The sequence below is a fragment of the Phyllobates terribilis genome, unplaced genomic scaffold (genome assembly GCF_046119375.1).
Source record: "Phyllobates terribilis strain yellow unplaced genomic scaffold, ASM4611937v1 Scaffold_1__5_contigs__length_1240528914, whole genome shotgun sequence".
In the NCBI taxonomy this organism is placed as follows: Eukaryota; Metazoa; Chordata; class Amphibia; order Anura; family Dendrobatidae; genus Phyllobates; species Phyllobates terribilis.
In genome coordinates, this window is record NW_027362761.1 from 1,179,971,959 (window position 1) to 1,179,997,968 (window position 26,010).

Below are 26,010 nucleotides of genomic sequence, written 5' to 3' on the forward strand. Positions count from 1 at the left end.
TATCTCAAGAACGGCTGCAAATTTTAAACAGGCAGTAAACTGCAAAATGACTTGTATTTTTATCCCGATAAATATACATTCCTGAAAATGAGAAGAACCCCTTCAGCCTCATCGCACTGTACAAAATATTTGTCGGATAGTGCCTGTAATAATAAGCCCTTTTGTGATTTACTGCTTATTAAAATTTGCAGCCGTTCTTACACATTCACTATAAATTTCTGTATACTAGACGTGATTTGCGTTTTGATCAGGCATATACGTGGACACCTCCGGGGTCCTAATTATTAGAACTTTCATCAGGCTGTGACATGAACGCCTTAGGGGTCCTGACAGGTAAGGCCCTCTAAGGCAGTGATGATATCAGGCCCGGGAGCTCGGCGCTGGTCAGGCAGTTCTCTGGTCACCTCTCCTGCTGCCTGCTATGGATTAGTATCCAGGCGCAACCTGGTGAGTGCGGACGGTCAGGACCCCGCTGCTTCCCGGCAGTGACAAGGGCAGCCCCGGGCGTTCTGTCCTGACCTCTAGGCTCCTCCTCTTCCTGGCTGTGGCTGCTACCTGGGCCCCGGGCTGTCATTGGTGAAGGACCCGCACCATGTTCCAGGGAAGGCTCCTCGCCCGCTTTCTTTGTGAGTTAGTTCTCGGGCGTGTGCCGTGACGGCACCGGGGGAGGGCTGGCTTGGAGCTGAAGGCGTGTTATTCTGGGGGGGGTCTCCTTGTCATGTGCAGCTGGGTGGGGATAAATCACTGGTTGTCATGGTGACTGCTGTTCTTGCAGCAGTTACTGCTTTTTCTGCAGTGTGCTTATCTGTGGCTGCGGTGTCAGTCTGCACTGCCTCTGGCATTCTATTCTTCTGCTTTTCTTGTGCTGCTATGCAGGTTTCCCCCAAGGTCACATCCGCTGACCGCTTCCTGCTTGTACTGTGACCTGCGGTGAGGTGGAAGCCGCCTGGATCGCTCATTTTTTATGTCCCCTTCCTCATAAGTGTCCAGGGTGTCATTGTGGCCGTACAATACACTTATTTCCATTAGTTGCTTGGTGCAAAAGTTCTGTTTCTGTATGATGTGCCGGCAGTGATGCCGCTGTGACCGTGCAAAGAAGGGCTGCAGTAGCAGCCGCCGCCGTGTTAGGCTGATAATCTCCATGTCACTGTCACAGGTTCAGGGATTGGGGGGGGGTGAAAGTTTGCAAAGAGAAGTTTAATCCTCTTCATGTTTCCCTTCCGTGCTATGGTCAGGATTGCCGCTTGCTGTCAGTGAATAGAAACCCGGACAGCCCCCCGCACTCCCCACATCTGGGAGATCACCATTATGCTGCGCTCATCAAGGAATAGTCTGGAGCAGGGAAAATAAATATCTTTGTACCGTGTTAGCCAGTAGATAGAACAATGTTTAGATTTGAGAGTCCTCAGTGGTTGATAGCCATTAAAAGGTAACTGAAAAGATGGTAACAAATTGCAAGCTTTCCAGACTACGCAGGTCTCTTCATCAGGCTAGTGTAACATGAAATCATAGAACACGATTTTGTGGTATTCTCTGCCTGATGAAGAAACCTGAGTCGTCTGGTAAGCTTGCAATTTGTTACCATCTTTTCAGTTAGCCATTAAAAGGTATCAACCACTGAGGACTCTCTAGTCTGGAGCAGTAATCTGGTACAAAGCTGCAGCTCACACTGTATGCTGTCAGGGCATGCTGAGAGTTGTAGTTCTTCAGCAGCTGTAGAGACGCAGAGTACTGGTGTAGACCGTCCTTTATAAGCGTGGCACAATGGTGACCCCGCGGCTGTGGGGAGCGCGGAGCGGCTGTGACCCCTCGGCTGTGGGGGGCGTTGAGCCTGTATGTTGCAGAGTACAAGTCTATTCTTCTATCTTGATTCTTTGTTACACTGACTTGATATTTTGTTAGATCGGTCCAGATACATTGTAGCAAACTCTCAGCAGCGACAGGTAGTCAGTGTTCAGATTTTTTATTTTGAGGCTGGAATAAGGTAGAAATGTGAATATTAAATTGAGTCCTATTTCTGAGGTTGTGGGCAGGAGGCACATCGAGGATGAGCTGTCAATCACTGCACCTCTATAGGAGCTGAACCCCTGGCAATCACTTTTGACCAGTCACTCTGTTCTTCTGCAGTGGCCACTACAGGCCCCCTCATAAATTCCGAAGTGACGTAGAGTCCCCCAGACCCTATAGAGGGCAAAACCGGTACACTGTGTAGATCAGGGTCTACAGATGTTACACAACTACCACTCTCAGCATGGCCTGACATTGTGAAAACTATATGTTGGTAACCAACAATGTAAATACTTTTTATTTAAAGTGGCAGACGCGCTTTCATCTTTGTGACTTCTAGAAATTAGATTTAGAGAGGCAGATGTGATTGTAAAATGCAGGAAACGAGGAAATGCAGATGAGCTTTACAGGAAGCCGTTCAGTAAGAAGAATCCACGTTCCTCAGCGTTTCCCTTATTGTGTGATGTCTAGTGCCGCTCTGCCTCATCCTCATCTCCTGCACCTTCACCATTGCCTGCAGTCAGCATAAGACTATGTTCTGACAACCGTTTTCTGTCCATGAAAAAAAAGGAAATCTCTTTCATGGGCAACAATAATATTATTCAATTGGGCTGTTCAATCGTCTGTGCTGGGAAAGAAGAATAAAAAATTGTCGCATGCACTAGTACCTTCTTCCATATTTCAGTTGAGACTCGCCTATTCAAGTCTAAGGGTTCAGAAAAAATATCTGATCTCTTGCAGGTCATCCGCATTGCGTTTGAGTTTTACAGATACAATGCCTTGAAAAAGTATTCATACCCGGTGAAGTTTTCCACTTTTTTTTTTTTTTCTCTTTACACCCACAAACTTAAATGTATTTTATTGGGATTTTATCTGATACCAACACAAAGTAGCAATTATTTGTGAAGTGTAAAGGAAAGGATACTGGGTTTTCTAAATATTAAAAAAAATATAAATCTGAAAATTGTGATGTGCATTTGTGTTCAGCCCCCTGTGTCAGCAATTTTCAAGGCTTGTCACAGATTCTCTGTAGGGGACAAAGCGAGAATGTGGAAGAAGGGGCTCTGGTCAGATGAGACCAAGGTAGAACTTTTTGGGCACATGCAGAACAGTATATTTGTCGAAGACTAACACTGCACATCACCTTGAAAACATCATCCCCACCGTCACGCATGGTGGAGGCAGCATCATGCTGTGGGGAGGCTTTTCTTCAGCGGGGACAGGAATGATGGATAGAGCTAAATACTGATGTGCAATCCTGGAGGAAAACCTGTTACAGGCTGCAGAAGACTTGAGACTGGGGGTAGGGTCACTTTCCAGCAGGACAATGACCCTAAACATCTTGTCAGATCTACAATGGAGGGTTTAGATCAAAGCATATTCATGTGTGTGAATGACCAAGTCACAGTCCAGACCTAAATCCCATTGAGAATCTGTGACAAGACTTGGAATTTGCTGATAACAGACGTCTCCATCCAATCTCACTGAGCGAGTGTGCAAAGAAGAAGGGGCAAAAATGTCACCTCTACATGTGCAGAGCTGGAAGAGACAGACCCCAAAGGACTGCAGCAGTAATTACAGCGAAAGGTGGTCCTACAAAGCATTGACTCAGGGGCTGAATACAAATGCACCTCACAATTTTCACACTTAGAAAACCCTGTATCATTTCCTTTACGCTTCTCAAATACTTGCTACTTTGTGTTCATATAACGTGGAAAAGTTGACGGGGTATGAATACTTTTTACATTGCGATTGTTAACACTGGAAACTTTTTGGTCTTGTAATTTTATTAAATGTTGATATAAAAAAGCATGTTACATAGATGTAAAGAGCGAACTTAGGGATGAAAATTGAATGTGCTTTATTTATTTTTTTTAAATCTAATTGGATTGACAAGTCTCGTGCTTGATTTGTGAATCAGGAGGCAAAGGATGAACTCCCACTTATAGCTTTGTAAGGTGACTGTTTCCTGCCACTTCCGCGCAGTGACTATGATAACCACTACTGCCGGCGATAACCGTCTCTCTGTAGGTTTTCGACAACCTTCTATGTGTTCCTCACTATGGAGCTGCTACTTCATTTATCTTCCTGAGGCTTGGTATTCTGCTTGTGAGCCAGGATGCACAGTTCATTAGGCCCTTCTGTTTTTTGGTATGAGTTCTGCCATCCGATTGACCTCCCCCCTGTTGTATTTGCAGGGGTCCTCGTCCTGAGCTCGTACTATAAGCGGCACTACAGTTTATTTTCATAGTCCTGGTGATGTCAGGGCGGCTTGACTAATATTGTGATCACGTTACATGAGCCGCATTTCTTTTCTAGCCCTAGGACTTCTAGGATGTGTTCACATATAGCAGTTTTTTTTTTTTTTCCTGAGACGTCCGGTCCTCCTGCCTGGATCCGCAGTGTCAACTCTTATCCCACCTCCCTCTGTCTGTTACTTTTTACCTTGTTAATCTGGAGTAAGAATCCCAAACAGGTTGTGCCGGGCAAAGTCCAAGGCTGTAATCTGCGTCCAGTTCTCCTCCGCAGACTGGATCTCTCCGTCTCGTGAACTTTGCTCTAATCCTGGTCTCAGCTCCGGGGCAGAGCCGGATCCCCGCTCACCTGTCACGGCAGCAGCTCTGTCTGTTTGCAGCGCGGCTTACGTTGAATCTTTAACCCTATAGTTCAAAAGTTTCTAGTATTAGTGATATTTTACATAAATAAGTAGTCGGGGCTCTGGGTAAATATTTTACGCTGATTGTTGTGGAGCAAGAGTGAAAAGATCTAAAAAATTAAAGAACATTTTTGATTTTGCATTAAACTCATGAACCCCTGCACCAATTTTTAGGAATTTGGCACCAAAAAAGTCAGCGAAAGCCACGGCATAAATAGAGGAAAATGACTGATAAATCCGACAAATGATGAATCAGACACAACGTGTATGAGAATGTGGCATAACTAGTTTATACCGCGGCTCGGGCTGCACTGTGATACCCACTTGTATGTTCTATGCCTATGTTATAGCAGAAGTCATGGTATAATAAAAGATTTACTTGGTAAGTAGATGAGATCCACTTCTTACACGGATAAGACACCAGCTTACGTCTTTAAGGCCGACACATTCCTTATTCATAGCGTGAGCTCGGCACAGGCCTGGAACGCGTGAGCCATGATCTGTCAGTCTTGGAGGAGGATTTGATCTACTTAATAAGTAAATCTTCCATGGTTACTGGGTTTTTCTTGCTGACTCTCACGGTTAGCGGGCCGGGGCCGTGTGCCGAGCCCACAGGTCAGACGAGCTGCGCGTGTTTTCTTCGGAAGACATTTTGGAATATCCAGACTTTATTCGAATTGATTCACACGTCCCCTTCCATCGGCCATCTTATCTATCCCCCCCACCATGGTGTTACTGTCACATTGTCGACAGTGTTCAGCCTCCAGTAACTTCAAGGAGTATAAAGGAGCTACTCCTGGTTATCGCCAGTCGCAGAGAATACGCGTCCCCTGATTACCACTTTAGTAGAAAATTAAAAGCCCCCCCCTAAAGAGCTGAAGAAGTACATGTGTAATGGGATGATGCTGGGGGGGCCGGGCTGGGAGGTGGGGGTGTTCGGCTGGGAGATGCTGGGAGGAGGGGGTGTTCGGCTGGGAGATGCTGGGGGGGGCGGGGTGTCCCGGGCTGGGAGGAGGGGGTGTTCGGCTGGGGGAGATGCTGGGGGGGGCGGGGGGTCCCGGGCTGGGAGGAGGGGGTGTTTGGTGGGGCGATGCTGGGGGGGAGGGGCGGTCCCGTGCTGGGAGGAGGGGGTGTTCGGTGAGGCTTGCTTGGTCTCCGGACTTTCACAAAATGTCGGGAGCTGCCGCCATTTTCCTGAAGTCCACCGCAGTGAAAAAGATGGGAAGTGTGGGGACTTCAGACATTTTGTGAAAGTCCGGAGACCAAGCAAGCCTCACACCGCCTCACACCCCCTCCTCCCAGCATCGCCCCACTCCTGCCGCCACCACCACCCGCTTCCTGCAGCAGCGACCATGCTTCACCGCCGCTGTGTGTGTGTGTGTGTGTGTGTGTGTGTGTGTGTGTGTGTGTGTGTACAGTGGTGGCCAAAAGTATTGGCACCCCTGCACTTCTGTCAGATAATACTCAGTTTCTTCCTGAAAATGATTGCAATCACAAATTCTTTGGTATTATTCTCTTCATTTACTTTGCTTGCAAGGAAAAAACACAAAAGAGAATGAAGCAAAAATCAAATCATTGATCATTTCACACAACTCCAAAAATGGGCCAGGCAAAAGTATTGGCACCCTCAGCCTAATACTTGGTTGCACAACCTTTAGCCAAAATAACTGTGAACAACCTCTTCCGGTAACCATCAATGAGTTTCTTACAATGCTCTGCTGGAATTGTAGACCATTCTTCTTTGGCAAACTGCTCCAGGTCCCTGATATTTGAAGGGTGCCTTCTCCAAACTGCCATTTTGAGATCTCTCCACAGGTGTTCTATGGGATTCAGGTCTGGACTCATTGCTGGCCACCTTAGAAGTCTCCAGTGCTTTCTCTAAAACCATTTTATAGTGCTTTTGGAAGTGTGTTTTGGGTCATTGTCCTGCTGGAAGACCCATGACCTCTGAGGGAGACCCAGCTTTCTCACACTGGGCCCTACATTATGCTGCAAAATTTGTTGGTAGTCTTCAGACTTCATAATGCCATGCACATGGTCAAGCAGTCCAGTGCCAGAGGCAGCAAAGCAACCCCAAAACATCAGGGAACCTCCGCCATGTTTGACTGTAGGGACCGTGTTCTTTTCTTTGAATGCCTCTTTTTTTCCTGTACACTCTATGTTGATGGTTTTTCCCAAAAAGCTCTACTTTTGTCTCATCTGACCAGAGAACATTCTTCCAAAACGTTTTAGGCTTTCTCAGGTAAGTTTTGGCAAACTCCAGCCTGGCTTTTTTATGTCTCGGGGTAAGAAGTGGGGTCTTCCTGGGTATCCTACCATACAGTCCCTTTTCATTCAGACGCCGACGGATAGTACGGGTTGACACTGTTGTACCCTCGGACTGCAGGGCAGCTTGAACTTGTTTGGATGTTAGTCGAGGTTCTTTATCCACCATCCACACAATCTTGTGTTGAAATCTCTCGTCAATTTTTCTTTTCCGTCCACATCTAGGGAGGTTAGCCACAGTGCCATGGGCTTTACACTTCTTGATGACACTGCGCACGGAAGACACAGGAACATTCAGGTCTTTGGAGATGGACTTGTAGCCTTGAGATTGCTCATGCTTCCTCACAATTTGGTTTCTCAAGTCCTCAGACAGTTCTTTGGTCTTCTTTCTTTTCTCCATGCTCAATGTGGTACACACAAGGACACAGGACAGAGGTTGAGTCAACTTTAATCCATGTTAACTGGCTGCAAGTGTGATTTAGATATTGCCAACACCTGTTAGGTGCCACAGGTAAGTTACAGGTGCTGTTAATTACACCAATTAGAGAAGCATCAGAGAAGCATCAGACCTACAGATCACTACCCATTCCTGCTAATACATGTGGGGACAAATGACACTGCAAGAAAGGACCTGGAAACCATCTGCAGTGACTTTGAAGACTTAGGCAAGAAAGTGAAAGAATTGGGAGCGCAGGTGGTCTTCTCATCCATCCTCCCAGTGGATGTCCATGGAACAATGAGGTGGAATAAGATTCTACAGGTGAACAGCTGGCTACCTCGATGGTGCCGTCAACAAGGATTTGGATTTCTGGATCACGGAATGAATTACCTATACGATGGACTACTTGCTAGAGATGGGGTGCACCTTACGAAGACTGGAAAACATGTATTTGGAAGTCGCCTTGCTACACTCATCAGAAGAGCTTTAAACTAGAACAATGTGGGAAGGGAAGCAAAAGGCCAGAAAAAGCCATACAGCTGACAAATACTATTGAGATCTCTGCTACTGGAAGTGGAAAGGAAGAACAAAGACAAAACAATTTAAATAATAAAAATATGGGAGGAAGAGAAACCAATCACAAACTAAAATGTTTTTATACAAATGCACAAAGCATGGGCAACAAACAAGGAGAATTGGAACTACTAATGCAGGAAAAGGAATATGATGTCATTGGAATCACTGAAACTTGGTGGGACGATACACATGATTGGAATACAAGGCTAATAGGATACAACTTATTTGCAAGAAACAGACTTGATAAACGAGGAGGAGGTGTTGCATTGTATGTTAGAAAAGCGTATATCTGCACAGAGATTGAAGCTTCAGAGACTGGGAGTTCTGTGGAAACTGTTTGGGTAAGAATACAAGGAGAGAACAACGGAAAGGACACCATTGTAGGCATTTACTACAGGCCACCTGGGCAAGCTGAAGATATGGATGAACTCTTTATGTATCAAATGACCAAGTTCTCCAAAAAATATGACGTAGTGGTCATGGGAGATTTCAACTATCCAGACATTTGTTGGGAATCTCTCTCAAGTAAAACTAACAGGTCAAGCAAATTCTTATCCTCTCTTGCTGACAACTTTATCTTCCAAAAGGTAGAGGAGAAAACAAGGGGATCTGCTACTTTGGATCTAATCCTTATAAACAGGGAGGAAATGGTTGAGGAGGTAAAAGTGGCTGGGACCCTAGGAGGCAGCGATCATGCTATTATAGAATTTTGGATAACTAGAGGAGGAAGACATGTGAAGACTCAGACTTCAAGGTTAGATTTTAGAAAGGCAGATTTTAAGAGACTCAGAAAGAGAATATGAGGGATCCAATGGCTGGATGTCCTTAAGGACAAAAATGTCCAGGAAGGATGGGAAATTTTTAAAAATGAGATTCTCAAAGCACAATCGTTAACAATCCTGAAAAGTAGGAAGAATGGGAAGCATTTAAGGAACCCAGGATGGATGAACACAGAACTTAAACACATGCTAAAAAGAAAGAAAGAAATGTTTATTAAATGGAAAGAGGGAGGCATATCTAAAGAAGATTATAATGCAGTCTGCAGATCCTGCAGGGCACGTATCAGGTTAGCTAAAGCTGACAATGAGTTAAGGCTTGCAAGAGATGTCAAAAGCAATAAAAAAGGATTTTGGGGGTATGTCAAAAGTAAAAGAAAAGTCAAAGATGCTATAGGATTTTTACAGGATGAAAATGGAGAAATGGTAAGAGAGGATGTTGAGAAGGCCGAACTTTTTAACTCCTATTTTGCATCTGTTTTCTCTCAGAAAGAAAATGTAACATCAACTGATCTTCACTGTCCTTTTATAGGAATAGAGGAATCCAAGTTATCTGTAAACAGAAAGATTGTGAGGGAATATTTAGCTAACATAAATGAGTTCAAGTCTCCAGGTCCAGATGAATTACACCCCAGAGTACTGAAGGAGATCATAGAAGAAATTTTAGAACCACTCTCCATAATCTTTGAAAATTCTTGGAGAACAGGAGAAGTCCCAGAAGACTGGAGAAGAGCAAATGTTGTTCCTATCCTTAAAAAGGGGAAGAAGGTGGACCCAGGGAACTATAGGCCGGTGAGTCTGACTTCTATACCAGGAAAGATCTTTGAACAAATTATTAAACAACATGAATGTAAGTACATGGATAAGAATGAAGTGATTAACCAGAGTCAGCATGGGTTTGTAACTAACAAGTCATGTCAGACTAACTTAATTTCCTTCTATGACAGAATCACTGACTGGGTGGATCAGGGAAATGCTGTAGATATAGTATATCTTGACTTCAGCAAAGCATTTGACAAAGTATCTCACACCATCCTTATTGAAAAAATGACCAAGTATGCAATGGACCAGGGAACTGTTAGGTGGATTCATAACTGGCTTAGTGATCGGACTCAAAGGGTGGTTGTAAATGGCTTCACATCCAGCTGGATGAATGTCTCAAGTGGGGTACCACAGGGCTCCGTCCTGGGACCTGTATTGTTCAACATATTTATCAATGATTTAGATGAAGGAATTGAGGGTAAACTGATTAAATTTGCTGATGACACAAAGCTAGGAGGGATAGCTAATATTAGAGAAGAGAGAGAGAGGATTCAAAAAGACCTAAATAAACTGGAGCAGTGGGCAGCAACCAACAGAATGGTTTTTAACAGGGAAAAATGCAAAGTACTACATCTGGGCAATAATAATTAAAAAAGCATATACAGAATGGGAGGAATAGAGCTAAGCAACAGTACATGTGAAAAAGACTTAGGTATACTAATAGATCATAGACTGAACATGAGTCAACAGTGTGATGCAGCAGCAAAAAAGGCAAATACAATTCTGGGATGTATTAACAGAAGCATACAGTCTAGATCACGTGAAGTCATTATCGGTCTTTACTCCTCTTTGGTCAGACCTCATCTGGAATACTGTGTACAGTTTTGGGCACCACATTTTAAAAAAGACATAGACAAACTGGAGCAAGTTCAGAGAAGAGCGACCAGAATGGTGACTGGTCTGCAAACCATGTCCTATGAGGAACGGTTGCAGGATTTGGGAATGTTTAGCTTGCAAAAAAGAAGACTGAGAGGAGACTTAATAGCTGTCTACAAATATGTCAAGGGCTGTCACATTGTAGAAGGATCATCTTTATTCTCATTTGCACAAGGAAAGACTAGAAGCAATGGGATGAAACTAAATGGGAGGAGACACAGATTAGATATTAGAAAAAACTTTTTGACAGTTAGGGTGATTAATGAGTGGAACAGGCTGCCACGAGAGGTGGTGAGTTCCCCTTCAATGGACGTCTTCAAACAGAGGCTGGACAGACATCTGTCTGAGATGATTTAGTGAATCCTGCTTTGAGCAGGGGGTTGGACCAGATGACCCAGGAGGTCCCTTCCAACTCTACCATTCTATGATTCTATGCATCACATGATTTTTCAAACAGTGCCAATACTTTTGTCCACCCCCTTTTTTAGGTTTGGTGTGGAATTATATCCAATTTGGCTTTAGGACAATTCTTTTTGTGTTTTTTTTTCATTGAAGACCAATTAAATGAAGATAATAAGACCAAAGAATTTGTGATTGCAATCATTTTCAGGAAGAAACTGAGTATTATCTGACAGAATTGCAGGGCCACCACTGTATATATATATATATATATATATATATATATATATATATATATATATATATATATAATATATAATATATATATATATGTGTGTGTTCACACACTATTTCCCAGCAGTCTGAGTTACACTGAAATAACAGGAGTTGGTCAATCACTGCTGTGTAACTTGTAATGATCGCTTGAGTGTCATCTAGTGGTCAGTGTGCAATATTACAGGATGGATAATTTTATGCTTTTTCTTCTTTTCAGTGCAACAGAATGGAGTGAGACACAGCTCCTACACAGCCTCCCGAAAGAACCTGTACATCAACAAGGACACTAAAATAATATGCCAGGGGTTTACCGGAAAACAGGTACGGCTCACCAGACTACTGACATTACTGACTACTCTTACTACACTGGCATCATCACAGTTGTCAGGTTTGCTACAGATGTGACTTTACCACACCTTTTTTTTATTATTTTTTTTTTTTTTTTTTAGCCAGTCCAGCAAAACATGGGTGTTGTGAGCCATCACTGGGTCTGTCCCTTTCGCATTACAAGAGATCATCCCTATTCCTAATTTTACTTGACCTAAACATATTTCTTGCTAATAGTCTTTTTTTTTTTAAGGCAATTATGGGTGGTGTGTATGTAACTGCTTAAGAAAAATTAAAGCAGCAGGAGATGTGTCAAGACTATAAGTGATTCCCTATCCTATTCATGGGTGATAGCGTCCAACTACCAACAAAGAGAAAAGTGAAAAAAAGGGGAAAAAGCAGAACTTTGCCACATCAAGGGGTTAAAATTAAAACCATATTAGATTTTTTTTTTTTCCACTTTTTTTTTTTTTTTTCCCCCTGCCATCCGATAAACAGACAGCGCCCGCTGCATTATGTGTGAACACGGCTCATTGGTTTCTTGCTTCTGAATTCTTCTGTCTATTAATCCAGGGCACGTTTCATAGCCAGCAGGCTTTGGAATACGGAACTAGGTTAGTTGGAGGCGTTTCACCTGGCAAAGGTGGCAGTTCCCACCTCGGTCTACCAGTCTTCAACTCCGTGGCAGAGGTAAGTGTCCTGTGTTAGTAGGTGGCTGGGGGCAATAGTCATGGGGTCAGCGGGGGTCACCAGATGTCAGACCACCTCCGATCCTGACCTTATGGTATATGCCTATTGGCAATAAAGTGCCCTCCGTAGTCGCACAGGGGCTCCACAGTCACGAGTGATGTCTGTCTATGGTGTTACTCGCTTTCTATCCCCACCGCAGAGCAGGGGGCGCCCGCTTACATTTTCTAGTGTTTTGGTTTCTTGTAAATTGATTTCACCCAAATTTTATGTCTCACCTGTCAGTGACCGATTGGTCCACACTCAGACACCGCCGTGGTACTGTTTATCTGTAGTCTCTACATGGGAATACATTTTTTATTTTTTTGTTTGTTTTTTGTTCCACTAATTAAAAATCCAAAAGTTACGTGCAGCTTTCTTGCAAATCCTACTGCGATATTAATGATGGTATAATTTTATTTGTCATTAAGGCAAAAGCAGCCACTGGTGCCAGCGCCTCTGTTATTTATGTGCCTCCCCCCTTTGCTGGTGCTGCCATCCATGAAGCTATTGATGCGGAGATGCCGCTGGTAGTTTGTATCACTGAAGGAATCCCTCAGCAAGACATGGTACGGGTCAAACACAGGCTTCTCCGCCAGCCCACCACCCGGCTTATCGGACCCAACTGTCCCGGAGTCATCAATGTAAGTTTATTGGGGGAACCTTGTGGAATAGGTTGCCTATGTGTGATTGCTGGAGGGTCTTCATCAATAGAAGTAAACCCTATGGTCCCTGTTGTAGTTGGGGCTGTGTATGTGGCACCAGGCACTACCCGAATGGCCAGTCTGTAACGTTTTTTTTTGCTTTTTTTTATGCATTTATATTGTTTTCTTTTTTTTCATTTGTGATTTTTACTCCTTTTTTTTTTTTTTTTTTTTTTTTCTTTTAGCCTGGAGAATGTAAAATTGGTATCATGCCAGGACATATCCATAAGAAAGGAAGGATCGGTGAGTAAATAACTGGCAAGTGTTGTGTGTAGCTTCTGAATCTAATGTGAAGAATTGTGGCAGTCTGTACAGGGCTACGGACTATGCAGGAGCTATAAGTCCTCTATATAAACCCTTATACACAGCTATGTAGAGGCCACATGGCTCTGTGGACAGCCCAAATTGGTTCTTACCCCATTTGCACAATAAAAACCAATTCAATGCTGGTTTAACCATTTGTGGACCACCCGTCGTATTACTATGGGCCGGTCTTCATATGACTCTGAATATCGTGGACCATCGTGGCAAAGTCAGATGCTGCAGGGGGCAGGCTGTGCATGTGCGCAGGGTATTGCAGTAGTTTAGGTATCCATGGTTACGACCACTAGCAACTATGTGACTGTGAGTAGTAACCATGGATACCTAAACTGCTGCAATGACCTGCACATGGGGTAAGCGACCTAGCGAATCAGAAGAACTATACTACATTTCTAACTGGAGGTATTTGCTAATATTAGGATATCTTCTACATGTTGGGATAGGATCTTGGAGATGAGAGTACCCCTTATTTTTTATTTATTTATTTTTTTAAGTTCCCACAACGCTATAAAAAAAATTGTGCATCCTGAAAAAAGACAATTCTTCATTTGTGTTGTCTCCCTTGGCAATTTAATAAAATTTACAAGACCATAAAAACAGCTTTCTATGTTACTAATGACAATGAATCCGTAAAAATCTGATACAATACAGTTGATCCATGTGGAAATCGCTTTTTTTGTTTGTTTTTTTCCCCACTTAAGACATTCGGTCCATGTAAAAATGTTCATCTGACCAGCCCAATATACTTACATTGGTCCGTATGATGTCAGGTTTTTTTTTTTTACATGTACAATGGAGAAACAGAGTATTTGATAGACTTACAATTTTGCAGGTTTTCCCACCTAAAAAGAATCTGTAATTTTTATCGTAGATACACTTCACTTTGTGAGAGACAGAATCTAAAAATAATCCAGAAAATCACATTGTATAATTTTTAACTAATTAATTTACATTTTATTGCATGAAATAAGTATTTGATACAATAGAAAAACAGAACTTAATATTTGGCCCAGAAACCTGTGTTTGCAATTAGAGGTCAAAAGTTTCCTGTGGTTCTTGACCAGGTTTGCAGACACTACAGCAGGGATTTTGTCGCACTCCTCTGTACAGATCTTCTCCAGATCTTTCAGGTTTCGGGGCTGTCGCTGGGCAACATTCAGTTTCAGCTCCCTTCAAAGATTTTCTATTGGGTTCAGGTCTGGAGACTGGCTAGGCCACTCCAGGACCTTGAAATGCCTCTTACGGAGCCACTCTTTAGTTGCCCTGGCTGTGTGTTTTGGGTCTTTATCGTTCTGGAAGACGCAGTCATGACCTACCTTTAATGCTCTTACTGAGGGAAAGAGGTCATTGGCCAAAATCTAACTGTACATGACCCTATCCATCCTCCCTTCAATATGGGGCAGTCATCCAGTCCCCTTTGGAGAAAAGCACCCCCACTATGCTTCACTGTTGGGATGGTGTTCTTGGGGTTGTTTTCATCCTTCTTCTTCCTCCAAATACAGTGATTGGAATTGTTATCAAAAAGTTCTATTTTGGTCTCATCTGACCACATGACCTTCTCCCATGCCTCCTCTGGATCATCTAGATGGTCATTGGAGAACTTTAAACAGGCCTGGACATGTGCTGGCGTGAGCAGGGGGACCTTGCATGCCCTGCAGGATTTTAATCCATGACGGCGTAGTTTGTTACTAGCAGGAATGTTTGAGACTGTGGTCCCAGCTCTCTTCAGGTCATTGACCAGGTTCTCCCGTGTAGTTCTGGGCTGATTCCTGACCTTTCTCAGAATCCTCCTTGCCCCACGAGGTGAGATCTTGCATGGAGCCCCAGATCGAGGAAAATTGACAGTCATCTTATATGTCTTCCATTTTCTAATAATTGAGCTAACAGTTGTTGCCTTCTCACCAAGCTTCTTGCCTATTGTCCTGTAGCCCATCCCAGCCTTATACAGGTCTATAATTTTGTCCCTGGTGTCCTTAGACAGCTCTTTTGTCTTGGCCATGGTGGAGAGGTTGGAGTGTGATTGAGTGTGTGGACAGGTGTCTTTTATACAGGTAACAAGTTCAAACAGGTGCAATTAATGCAGGTAATGAGTTCAGAGTAGGAGAGTTTTTCTTTAAGAAGCCAACAGGTCTGTGAGAGCCAGAATTCTTAGTGGTTGGTAGGTGATCAAATACTTTTTTCATGCAATGAAATGCAATTTAATTATCCAGAAAATCACATTACATGATTTATAAAGCTTCTGTCTCTCACAGGTGAAGTGTACCTACGATAAAAATTACAGACCTCTCCATTCTTTGTATGTGGAAAAACTTGCAAAATCGGCAGAGTATCAAATACTTATTTTCCCCACTGTATGTATATACATATATAATATGTTCATGTTCACGGACAGCACTCGGTACAAAGAATACAATCGGGCAAACGAAGCTTAAGGGGTATTCCCATCTGCCAAAATCCTTTCCCAACATGTAGTAGGTGCAATAATAATAATAATATTAGCAAATGCCTCCAATTTGAAAAATAGTATAGTTCTTCTGATTCGCTCCACTTATGACAAAAAAAAAGAAAATTTTTGACTGTCCGAATGAGAAAAAAACGTATATATATCTCAAACAATGAAGATGTGCCCTTTTCTAATGATGGAAGATGGTCGCGTCTTGAACTGGGTAGGAGGGCAGTCAATCTTTCCAGTTTAGGAGAGAAACCTGTCGACCTAAAAAAACAACTAGCCGAGCGCTGTGTGACTTATCATAGACGTGCGTGCTCGGTCCAGCTGAGCGTGCAAGTGTTGTCAGCGGGACCTTATTAGACCCTCTTTCAGCGGCTTGGACGCCTGCTTTGCCCCGTCTTCTGCCAAGAGGCCTCCATGCCCATGAGATTTACTTCCGGTCTGTGCCTCTGTGTGTAACCCCAGCTAAAGCGTACCGCTTGTTGTATTTCTGTATGTGGCAGCAGATCCTGTGCCCCCCGGTAACGTACAAATTGATGGCTTCCGCGCCATATGTGTGTTTGTATAATGTGGCCCCCCAAGTGCTTAAAGGGTCTATCAGATAAGTAGAGCAAAATATTTGCAAAAAAATATTAAATGCTATATGTGGAGAAAGGAGGAATTCTGTAAATCTGTCTGGATAGTGGGGTTCTTCTTTATATTCCACCACTGTAAGAGTCGGCTGGAGAGAAATGTACAAGGATGAGCCCCGGTGTATTTATGGCCTGCGGGGAAGGCTTCTTAATGTGCGGAGCTTCTTCATCTGAAGGTAAGGTCCTTTTTATGGGACTATTCTGTCCTCTCTCCGCAGCCGTCTCTTCTCCTCGCTCCGTTTTTTAATTTCACTGTACAATGGGGATAAACAAGAGGGATGGCGGTCATTTATGGAGGACATTATTTACCGCAATGCCGCCCGCTATTTGCCGTGCCTTCCTCTTCAGACCTCCATTATCACCTTCATATATATTCAGCGCAAGTCCTGGCAGTAAAAAGATGAATTAGAGCGGACCCCTGAGCCCATGGCGGCAATGTTACAGCACATATACATTTTCTGGATGCTCAGACGGAGGGACACACTCGCTCGCAGCGGCTGCAGAGCATGCTGGGAACATCTACAATGAAGAGCTGGAGACTGAAGCTTAGAATTTGGAGATGGGAGTACCTCTTTTATCTCAATATTTAGTAGGTATAATAGTATTAGCAAATACCTCCAATTAGAAATATAGTATAGTTCTTTTGATTAGCTATGTCGCTTACCCCATGAGCAGTGCATTGCAGTAGCTTAGGTATCCATGACTGTGACTACTAGCAACTAACTGTCATTATATGAGTGGTTGTAACCATGGATACTTAAGCTACTGCAATGCCCTGCACATGAGGTAAGCGACATGGCAAATCAGAAGAACTATACTACATTTCTAATTGGAGTTATTTGCTATTTATTATTATTATTATTATTATTATTATTATTATACCTACTACATAATGGATAGGATCTTGGAGATGGGAATACCCATTTAATCTTTTAAAGGGGGGAGTTCCAAATTCAGACACTTATGACCTATCCAAAAAAAGAAAAATTAGCAGCACAATGGAGGATGTTCTCCTCTCAATCTGCTGCTACATGCAGTTACCTGTTGGTAACAGGGATCAACGGACTCCCATCCTCCGATTTGGTGAGGTCACCAGAGTCTGATTATATAGTAAAGCGATCTGCCCAATGTAGAAAAATAGGGAGTTAATAGATGGTGGGTCCATCTCTTGCTATGGAAGAACTGTCCTCCCACAGCGCAAAATCTACTCAATCATACGAATGGTCACTGTGTAATACTTAATTTCTCCTGCGGAGGCGCTGCAGGTAGACTTGAACGCTTGCTACCATGTTTTCCCACAGACAATTTGAGAGCAGCATTTTGTGAAGGAACTCTTAGGACTATCCCAAGTCCTCAACCTCTTCCCAAACCGCCACCATAAGATTATATAGGCCTATTCCTGCATTTTAATAAAATCCGTATTGTCCCAAACAAATGTTCACTTCTGCGCTAAAATAATTGGTTAGCATATGGTGTGTATTGGGAAGGATTAGTCTGTGAGCTGTCACTTCACCCGCCACTAGTCCGCTTCAAATATTGGGAGTGACTTTACTTAGAAAACTGCACTTGTCCAGGAAGTCACGGTGGTACCGATCCAGATCCAACACGGCCATTGGGGAGGACATCACCCACATCCAGTGGGGCATGAATGCACTATCTGAGACAGACCAGTCAGGGTGAACCGACGCTCCGCTGACTAGAACTACCTACAGTGGTCTGCGAAAGTATTTACCTCCCTTGGCATGTTTCGTGTTTTGCTACCTCACAACTTGGAATTTCACTGTTCTTATTTGATTGAGGGTTTGCATCAGTTCATGTAAAGAACATGCCTACAACTGTGAACATTTTTGTTTTCTTTTTATTGTAAAGAAAACAACAAATAGGACAGAATAACTGAAAACTTCAGTGTCCATAGCTATTCACTCCCCTAAAGTTAGTACTTTGTAGAGCCTCCTTTTGCACCAATTACAGCTGCAAGTCCCTTTTGGATAAGTCTCTATGAGCTTTCCACATCCTCCCTCTGGGATTTTTGCACATTCCTCAAGACAGAACTTCTCCAGCTCCTTTAAGTTAGATGGTTTCCTCTGGTGAACAGCAATCTTCAAGTCTCAATTGGATTAAGGTCTGGGTTTTGACTGGGCCACTCCAAAACATTTACGCGTTTCCCCTTAAACCACTCGAGTGTTGCTTTAGTAGTATGCTTTGGGTCATTGTTTTTTTGGAACATGAACCTCCGCCCCAGTCTCAAGTCACTGACAGACTGAAATAGGTTTTGCTCAAGAATATCTTTGTATTTCACACCATCCATCTTCCCCTTGACTCGGACCATTTTCCCTGTCCCTGCTGCTGAAAAACATCCCCACAGCATGATGCTGCCACCACCATGTTTCACTTTGGGGATGGTGTTCTTGGGTTAACGCGCTGTGTTGATTTGGCGCCAGACATAGCGTTTACTTGGTGGCCAAAAAGTTAAAATTTGGTCTCATCTGACCACAGGACCTTCCTCCATACATTTGGGGAGTCTCCCACATGTCTTTTGCCAAACTCAAAACGAGCCTTACAATTTTTGTGCATAAGTAAAGGCTTTTTTCTGCCCACTCTTCCATAAAGGCCACCACTATGGAGTGTATGGCTTATTTTGGAGTATGGACATATACTCCAGTCTTTGCTTGGGAACTCTGCAGCTCCTTCAGGGTTACCTTTGGTCTCTGTGCTGCCTCTCTGATTAATGTCCTCCTTGCCCGGGCTGAGAGTTTTGGTGGTCGCCCTCTCTTGGCTGGTTTCTTGTGGTACCATGTTCTCTCTATTTGATGATAATAGATTTGATGGGGCTCCGGGGGATCATCAGAGATTGGGATATTTTTTTATAACCCAACCCTGACTTGTACTTCTCAACAACTTTGTCCCTGACTTGTCTGGAGATCTCCTTGGTCTTCATGGTGTTGTTTGGTTAGTGGTGCCTCTTGTTATTGGTGTTGCAGCCCCTGTGGCCTTTCAGAAAAGGTAAAGTGTATATACTGACAGATATGTGACACTTAGATTGCACACAGGGGGACATCCTGTCACTAAGCATGGGACTTATGAAGGGAATTGCTTGCACCAGAAATTTTTAGGGGCTTTATAATGAAAGGAGTAAATACATATGCACATGAGAATTTTTATTTATTTTATCCCATGAATTTTTAATATATATTTTTCTCACTTCACCGACTTACACTATTTTAGTGCTGATGATTCCAAAAATATTTACACACCGGTTGTAATGTAACAAAATGGGTAAAAAGCCAAGGGGGTGAATACTTTCGCAAGCTACTGTAAGTGGCATTTGCCAGTCCAAAAGTTGTTTAAGCGCAGAAGTGAACATTTGTTTGGGACAAGAAGGTGTTTATTAAAATGCAGGAAGAGGGCTATGTAACAAATGGTGGCAGCTTAAAAGGAACGTGTTAGTTTTTTTTTTTTTTTGTTGTTTTTTATTAAATCCAGGACTGGGAAACCACTGTGATTAACAGGTTCTCTTTTGCACCCATCCTTTAACTATTTGGATGCTGCAGTAAAAAAAAACTAACACTGCATCTACGAGATGGTTTCAAATGGAAGGGGCTCATGACTGCAGAAGATGTTACATGGGGCAACTGTGGACCTACACAAAGTGCTCTGGACTGTCATGTACGAGGTGCCCGTTAAGTCGTGCATCTATTACTTCGAGTCTGGTGTGGCGATCACTGAGGTTGTGGCCTCCGGTAATCAGCTGTTCCCATGGGCCGTAACGGGTTCATCTTCCAAAGAGATCTCTCTGCATGAACGTCACAGCGTACCTCCCGATTACCTTGCAAAATGGCTCGCATGTTTAGTAGTTTGGCGAGCAGACCAGGGGTGGAACTACAAGGGACATTCTCAAGTTTGAAAGTTTTCCTTTTATCCATGGTATAAGGGGTAACTCTCCGAATGCTGGGACCCCCACCGATCCCGAGAACTGAGATATTCGATCGTGCACTCTGCTTTTCCATTCATTCTTAAGGGGATCGCTGGAGTTAGCGGAGCTGTGCACCTTGCTGGTCTTCGGCACGCCCATTGGAATGAATGGGACGGCAATGCGCATAATCGACCATCTCTCAATGCACATGGTCGGACCCCCAGCAATCTGAAAGTTACCCCCTACCATAACTTCTAAACTTGTTCCCGCTAATGTTGGGAGGTATGACCCCCGTTTGTGTGCTCCACCTCCTCATTGTCAGTGCAGGGCCAGCTTTCTTCTAGCGAATACATCAAGACCAGCGTCGCCCCTCTAGATTTCCCATCAAGCTTGAGCTGGAAGACGGGTTCTCTATAGCGGCTGCTGCCTGCAACTTTCTATCACTATCATGGTATGGACATAATGCAGGGAGCATGATCTGGATGACTTTTTTTCCTGTCCTCTTGGCCGTCGACTTCTCTTCTCCAGCTCCGATCCAAGCGCACTCCCCAAATCCCAGCGAAATAATTCAGTGCATCCAGCAACCAAACGAATGAGGCCGATTTTCATGTGATATTAAAATGCTCAGAAACGCTCCTGATACAAATGGCTGCTATACACGTGCAAGTAGACGGATGTTACCGTGTTAATAAACCACCGCCTGTCTCTTGTGTGTTGTTTCGCTGCAATCACCGGTATCAAGAAATAAAACGAACGGCCGGGAAGAGCCCTTGACGAAATCAGTTTTGTTCTTGAAGCTAGTAATTAGATTTTGGGCTGACTTTTTTTTTTTTTTTTATTATTATTATTTTTTTATTTTTGCCTTCACGCTGGTTTTATACCTAATGTGAGAGTTAGGCATAGACATGCGGAGAAGATGAATATTAGTATTCTGCACATCTCTGCGCCCAGGATACTACCCATAAACTGAAAATTGAAAAATCAAATAGGAATGCAATTACATTTTGTAGATATATATTTTTTGTGCGCTCATAAAGAGCTAGTTTAATGGCAGAGGCACACCGCTTCCCTCAATTTGGAGCCGAATATAAAAGGGTATTGTAAAAAAAATCTGTAGGAAGAACGTGTCTAGGGCTGAGAAGTAGTAAGGGCCGTGGCGGAGAAATGAGCGGGAGCCATATTGGATTATTGCTGTCAAATTCAGGAGGGTAATGGACCCCAACCAGAGGGGGATGCCTTGTTAGGGAAAAACTAACCAGCAGCATTTGGTGCATAGATTTTATGTTTTTGCTATTTGCTTTCAACATTGTAAAACTAGTTATCTGGTAGACCATTTTTACAAAAATGATGTAATCCTTCATTTCTCCTGTGGGGGAGCTGTCATGGTGTGCAGATGATTGTAGGTGATCCATGTACTTTTGGGGGGACCCTTCTAGTCTGAAGCCAGCAGCACCATTGAAAGGGTTTTTGGGGACTAATGGGAGGAGATGTACAACAATATAGGAGGCCTCTCTGTATTTGTCTGCTGATCGTGTAGGGTCCTGGGACTAAACCGTGACTAGCCGGTAGATGTGGTTCTCTTGATCTGAATTTTTTTAATCATTATTTGACTCTGGTTATCTGTTCGGTTCATCCACCCCTTGTTCTCATTCATGCCCGCTGATCTGCAGATTAGTTGGGACTTGCAGTATGTTTTTTCTTAGAGGAAAGCTCCGGTCATCCACAAATAATTTTGTATTGGGATACAAGCCTACCGGTGTTGATTCACATTTCTAATCTAGAATTGAATATAAGTAGTCTATGTAGTTACTTGCCCAAGCAGGGGCAGACTTGAAAAGCTAAAGCCCTTTACTTCCTCCCTGCCCATGTTTACTGCGAGAACAGATACAAAGATAGAGCTAAAATAACTTTCCCAAAAAAGGCAAACACAAGTTGTTTGCAAAGAACACCTGAAAAAGTAGGAAGTTTCTGTGAAAATTGTTCTTTAGGAATAACCTAAACTTTAATGCAACCCTTTATTTCTACCCTGCTGAATATCATCTGCTGCAGCCCCCGAGAGCGGACACAAAAGGAATCCTTGAATGTTTCACCAAAACTGCCAATGCCAAACCGTAAGGATGTCTGTAGAGGGAAACTGCTAGATTGTAAGGTCCTGTACTTACAGCAGCCTCGGTTATCTTTACAATCACACCAGAAAGCATTTTGGGGTATTTTCTGCGTTATGTATTATACAGATCCTGCGTCCTCAGTAGCGAAACTTTTTTTATGGCATGTTAGAGTAAAAGGGAGAGACAATGGTCTCTCTGTGATCTTCATCATCTCTACACTATGACAGACCATATGCTACTTGTACAGCAGGGGGTGTCTAGGACACAATTTAAAGGGGTTATCACTGCTGAAATTATACCTGCACAACTGGAATAGTACATGCACTCTGACAGAATATAGATAGATAGAGATCTCTATACACTGCTCAAAAAAGTAAGGGGAACACTCAAATAACACATCCTTGATCTGAATGAATGAAATATTCTCATTGAATACTTTGTTCTGTACAAAGTTGAATGTGCTGACAACAAAATCACACAAAAATCATCAATGGAAATCACATTTATTAACCAATGGAGGCCTGGATTTGGAGTCACCCCCAAAATTAAAGTGGATAAAAACACTACAGACTGATCCAACTTTGATGTAATGTCCTTAAAACAAGTCAAAATGAGCCTCAGTATTGTGTGTGGCCTCCACGTGCCTGTATGACCTCCCTACAACGCCTGGGCATGCTCCTGATGAGGCTCAGTATTGTGTGTGGCCTCCACGTGCCTGTATGACCTCCCTACAACGCCTGGGCATGCTCCTGATGAGGCTCAGTATTGTGTGTGGCCTCCACGTGCCTGTATGACCTCCCTACAACGCCTGGGCATGCTCCTGATGAGGCTCAGTATTGTGTGTGGCCTCCACGTGCCTATATGACCTCCCTACAACACCTGGACATGCTCCTGATGAGGCTCAGTATTGTGTGTGGCCTCCACGTGCCTATATGACCTCCCTACAACGCCTGGGCATGCTCCTGATGAGGTTGCGGATGGTCTCCTTTGGGATCTCCTCCCAGACCTGGACTAAAGCAGCCGCCAACTCCTGGACAGTCTGTGGTGCAACGTGACGTTGGTGGATGGAGCGAGACATGATGTCCCAGATGTGCTCAATTGGATTCAGGTCAGGGGAACAGGCGGGCCAGTCCATAGCTTCATCTTGCAGGAACTGCTGACACACTCCAGCCACATGAGGTCTGGCATTGTCCTGCATTAGGAGGAACCCAGGGCCAACCGCACCAGCATATGGTCTCTCACAAGGGGTCTGAGGATCTCATCTCGGTACCTAATGGCAGTCAGGCTACCTCTGGCAAGCACATGGAAAGCTGTGCGGCCCTCCAAAGAAATGCCACCCCACACAATTACTGACCCACTGCCAAACCGGTCATGCTGAAGGATGTTGCAGGCAGCGGATCGCTCTCCACGGCGTCTCCAGACTCTGTCACGTCTGTCACATGTGCTCAGTGTGAACCTGCTTTCATCTGTGAAGAGCACAGGGCGCCAGTGGTGACTTTGCCAATCCTGGTGTTCTGTGGCATTTCTTTGGAGGGCCGCACATCCCTCTATGTGCTCGCCAGAGGTAAGACACACCTAGGATTCAGAGGAGGAAAATTGAAAAAAAAAATGTAAGCAAAAAATGTGGTCATGATGCACTCTTAAGGTGGAGGGGGTCTGTTACTGACACTGTTATAGGGGTAATGCCCCCCATCCTGATATATATGTTCCCCTCCTTCCTGGTATGCTTGGCACCCCCTGGTCCCCGTCCTGGCATGCATGGCACCCCCTGGTCCCTGTCCTGGCATGCATGGCACCCCCTGGTCCCCGTCCTGGCATGTATGGCACCCCCTGGTCCCCGTCCTGGCATGCACAGCATGCCCTGGTCCTAATCACACTGCGCACACAAAAATAAACTGTTCTACTCACCTCCTCTTTCCTCCAGCGCTGTCCTGCTCTGCTGACAGGGATCTCACTGTGTGAGCCGAGCATGGCGTCCCTGCCATGAGATGCTGTGCTGGAATAGTCACTGCTCCCCATGCCCAGGATGTGCTTTGGGAGCAATGACCATTCAGTCTCTTCAATAGCGCGCACACTGTAGCCGCTGGCTCCTGCTGCCGCTCTGCGGTCAGTGTGCCCGCTATCAAAGCCCATGAATATTCACTACAACCCATGGGATTGGGTTGTAGTGAATATTCATCATGGGCTTTAATAGCGGGCACACTGACCGCCGAGCACAGCAGGAGCCGCGCAGCAGGTACAGTGTGCGCGCTATTAAGGAAAATGAATATTCATTGCTCTCCACGTCCATGGGTGTAGGGAGCAGTGAATATTCATATTCTTTAGCCGCTGGCACAGCGCAGGCTGCAGCAGGCGGCTGCTGCCTCCTGTGCCCCGCTCCTCCACTGCTGCCGCTCCCCTCACACCCTCCACCACTACCACCCACAGTTTATAGTATATACTCTGACAAGTATTCGGACTATAAGACGCACCCCCCACTTTCCTCCAAAATTTTGGAGGAAAAAGTGCGTCCTATAGTCCGAAAAATATGGTAGATCTGTTTATATATTATCAAATTCTTGTTTTTTTTTTTTATTCACATACTCACAGAAAAAGGACGATGCGTGACCGATTCATTTGCACTTTCTTTGTCGCGCCATTAGGTGATGCTTCAGATCCTCCATTTACATATTGTATAAATATGTAAAAACATAATTGCAATATATATATATTTTTTCTATGCGTAACTACTGTATGGCTATAAGTATATTTCTGCAAATAAAGTGGACTGCAGCTAAGTGAGAATCTGCTACGAGCTGTAGATTCTTTTCTTCTCTCTCGTCTCTTCTATAATTAGCCGTAATGCTGTTTGTACGAAGTTAATACTTTTCTGCTGCAAGTAATATCTCTATTTATTTGATGGGTTGGGGTTCTGAATCCACATACTGAGCCGCCGGGCAGGTAGACGGCTCCTAGCCTCAGCCAGGCGCTGCAGCCTGTCGTAAGATCACATCAATATCTGTACCATTGAAGATCCATTCCCTGAAAGATTAATGTGTCAGCGCGCGCTTCACAGCTTTTTATTGCCGGTGCGCTGAAATAAACATGAAATCCCTCTTTATGTAATGTTCACAGAGGGGCCTGTGCTTTCCTTCACCCGCAGGTATCGTGTCAAGATCAGGAACGCTGACATATGAAGCCGTGCATCAGACGACGCAGGTTGGATTGGGACAGTCTCTCTGCATCGGTAGGTCTCTTGGGCCGGGGAAGTCTGACGCCTCCATGTAGAGCAATGAGGCACCAATACATCTAATACAGGGATGTCAAACTCGAATACACAGAGGGACAACATTTAAAACTTTGGGCAAGGTTGCGGGCCAACCTTAATATAAAAAAATAAAATAAAAAATGTCTACAATTGAGCAAGTTTTTCCCTATCAAATATAATGATGAAACTTTTCATATGGAAGCAAACTTAAAGAGCTAGTCCCACGAACAATGCACATTTTAATTAATAGATCTTAGAATAGAATTGGCACATAAACACAAATGGGGCATACTGGAATAATATAACATGTTATGTAAGAGCAGTAAAAAGCATATGGCCCAATGGCCTAATTTATATATGTAATAACTTTAAATTGATAAATAATACAGATAATAAAGTATGGTGCCAACAAAAGTGCCCCCCAAACACAGTATGATACCCCCACAGTGAATTTCCCCAAAGTACCCTCCACACGCACGCTATGATGCCCC

The 26,010-nt window shown here is 43.9% G+C and overlaps 1 protein-coding gene across 2 annotated transcripts in view; it reads left to right on the forward strand.

Moving 5' to 3' along the window:
- The first annotated feature begins 293 nt into the window (after window positions 1-293).
- SUCLG1 (succinate-CoA ligase GDP/ADP-forming subunit alpha) overlaps window positions 294-26,010 on the forward strand; it is a 34,515-nt gene continuing 8,798 nt past the window's right edge. The window contains exons 1-6 of one of the 2 annotated variants that reach the window (XM_073649177.1): window positions 294-333; window positions 11,310-11,413; window positions 11,993-12,109; window positions 12,577-12,789; window positions 13,035-13,092; window positions 25,415-25,498. In XM_073649177.1, coding sequence (XP_073505278.1) covers window positions 309-333; window positions 11,310-11,413; window positions 11,993-12,109; window positions 12,577-12,789; window positions 13,035-13,092; window positions 25,415-25,498 — 601 coding nt within the window. In that variant the 5' untranslated portion in view covers window positions 294-308. Of the gene's footprint in view, window positions 334-469; window positions 627-11,309; window positions 11,414-11,992; window positions 12,110-12,576; window positions 12,790-13,034; window positions 13,093-25,414; window positions 25,499-26,010 lie in introns of those variants that run through there. The other variant, XM_073649176.1, reaches the window with a different exon arrangement.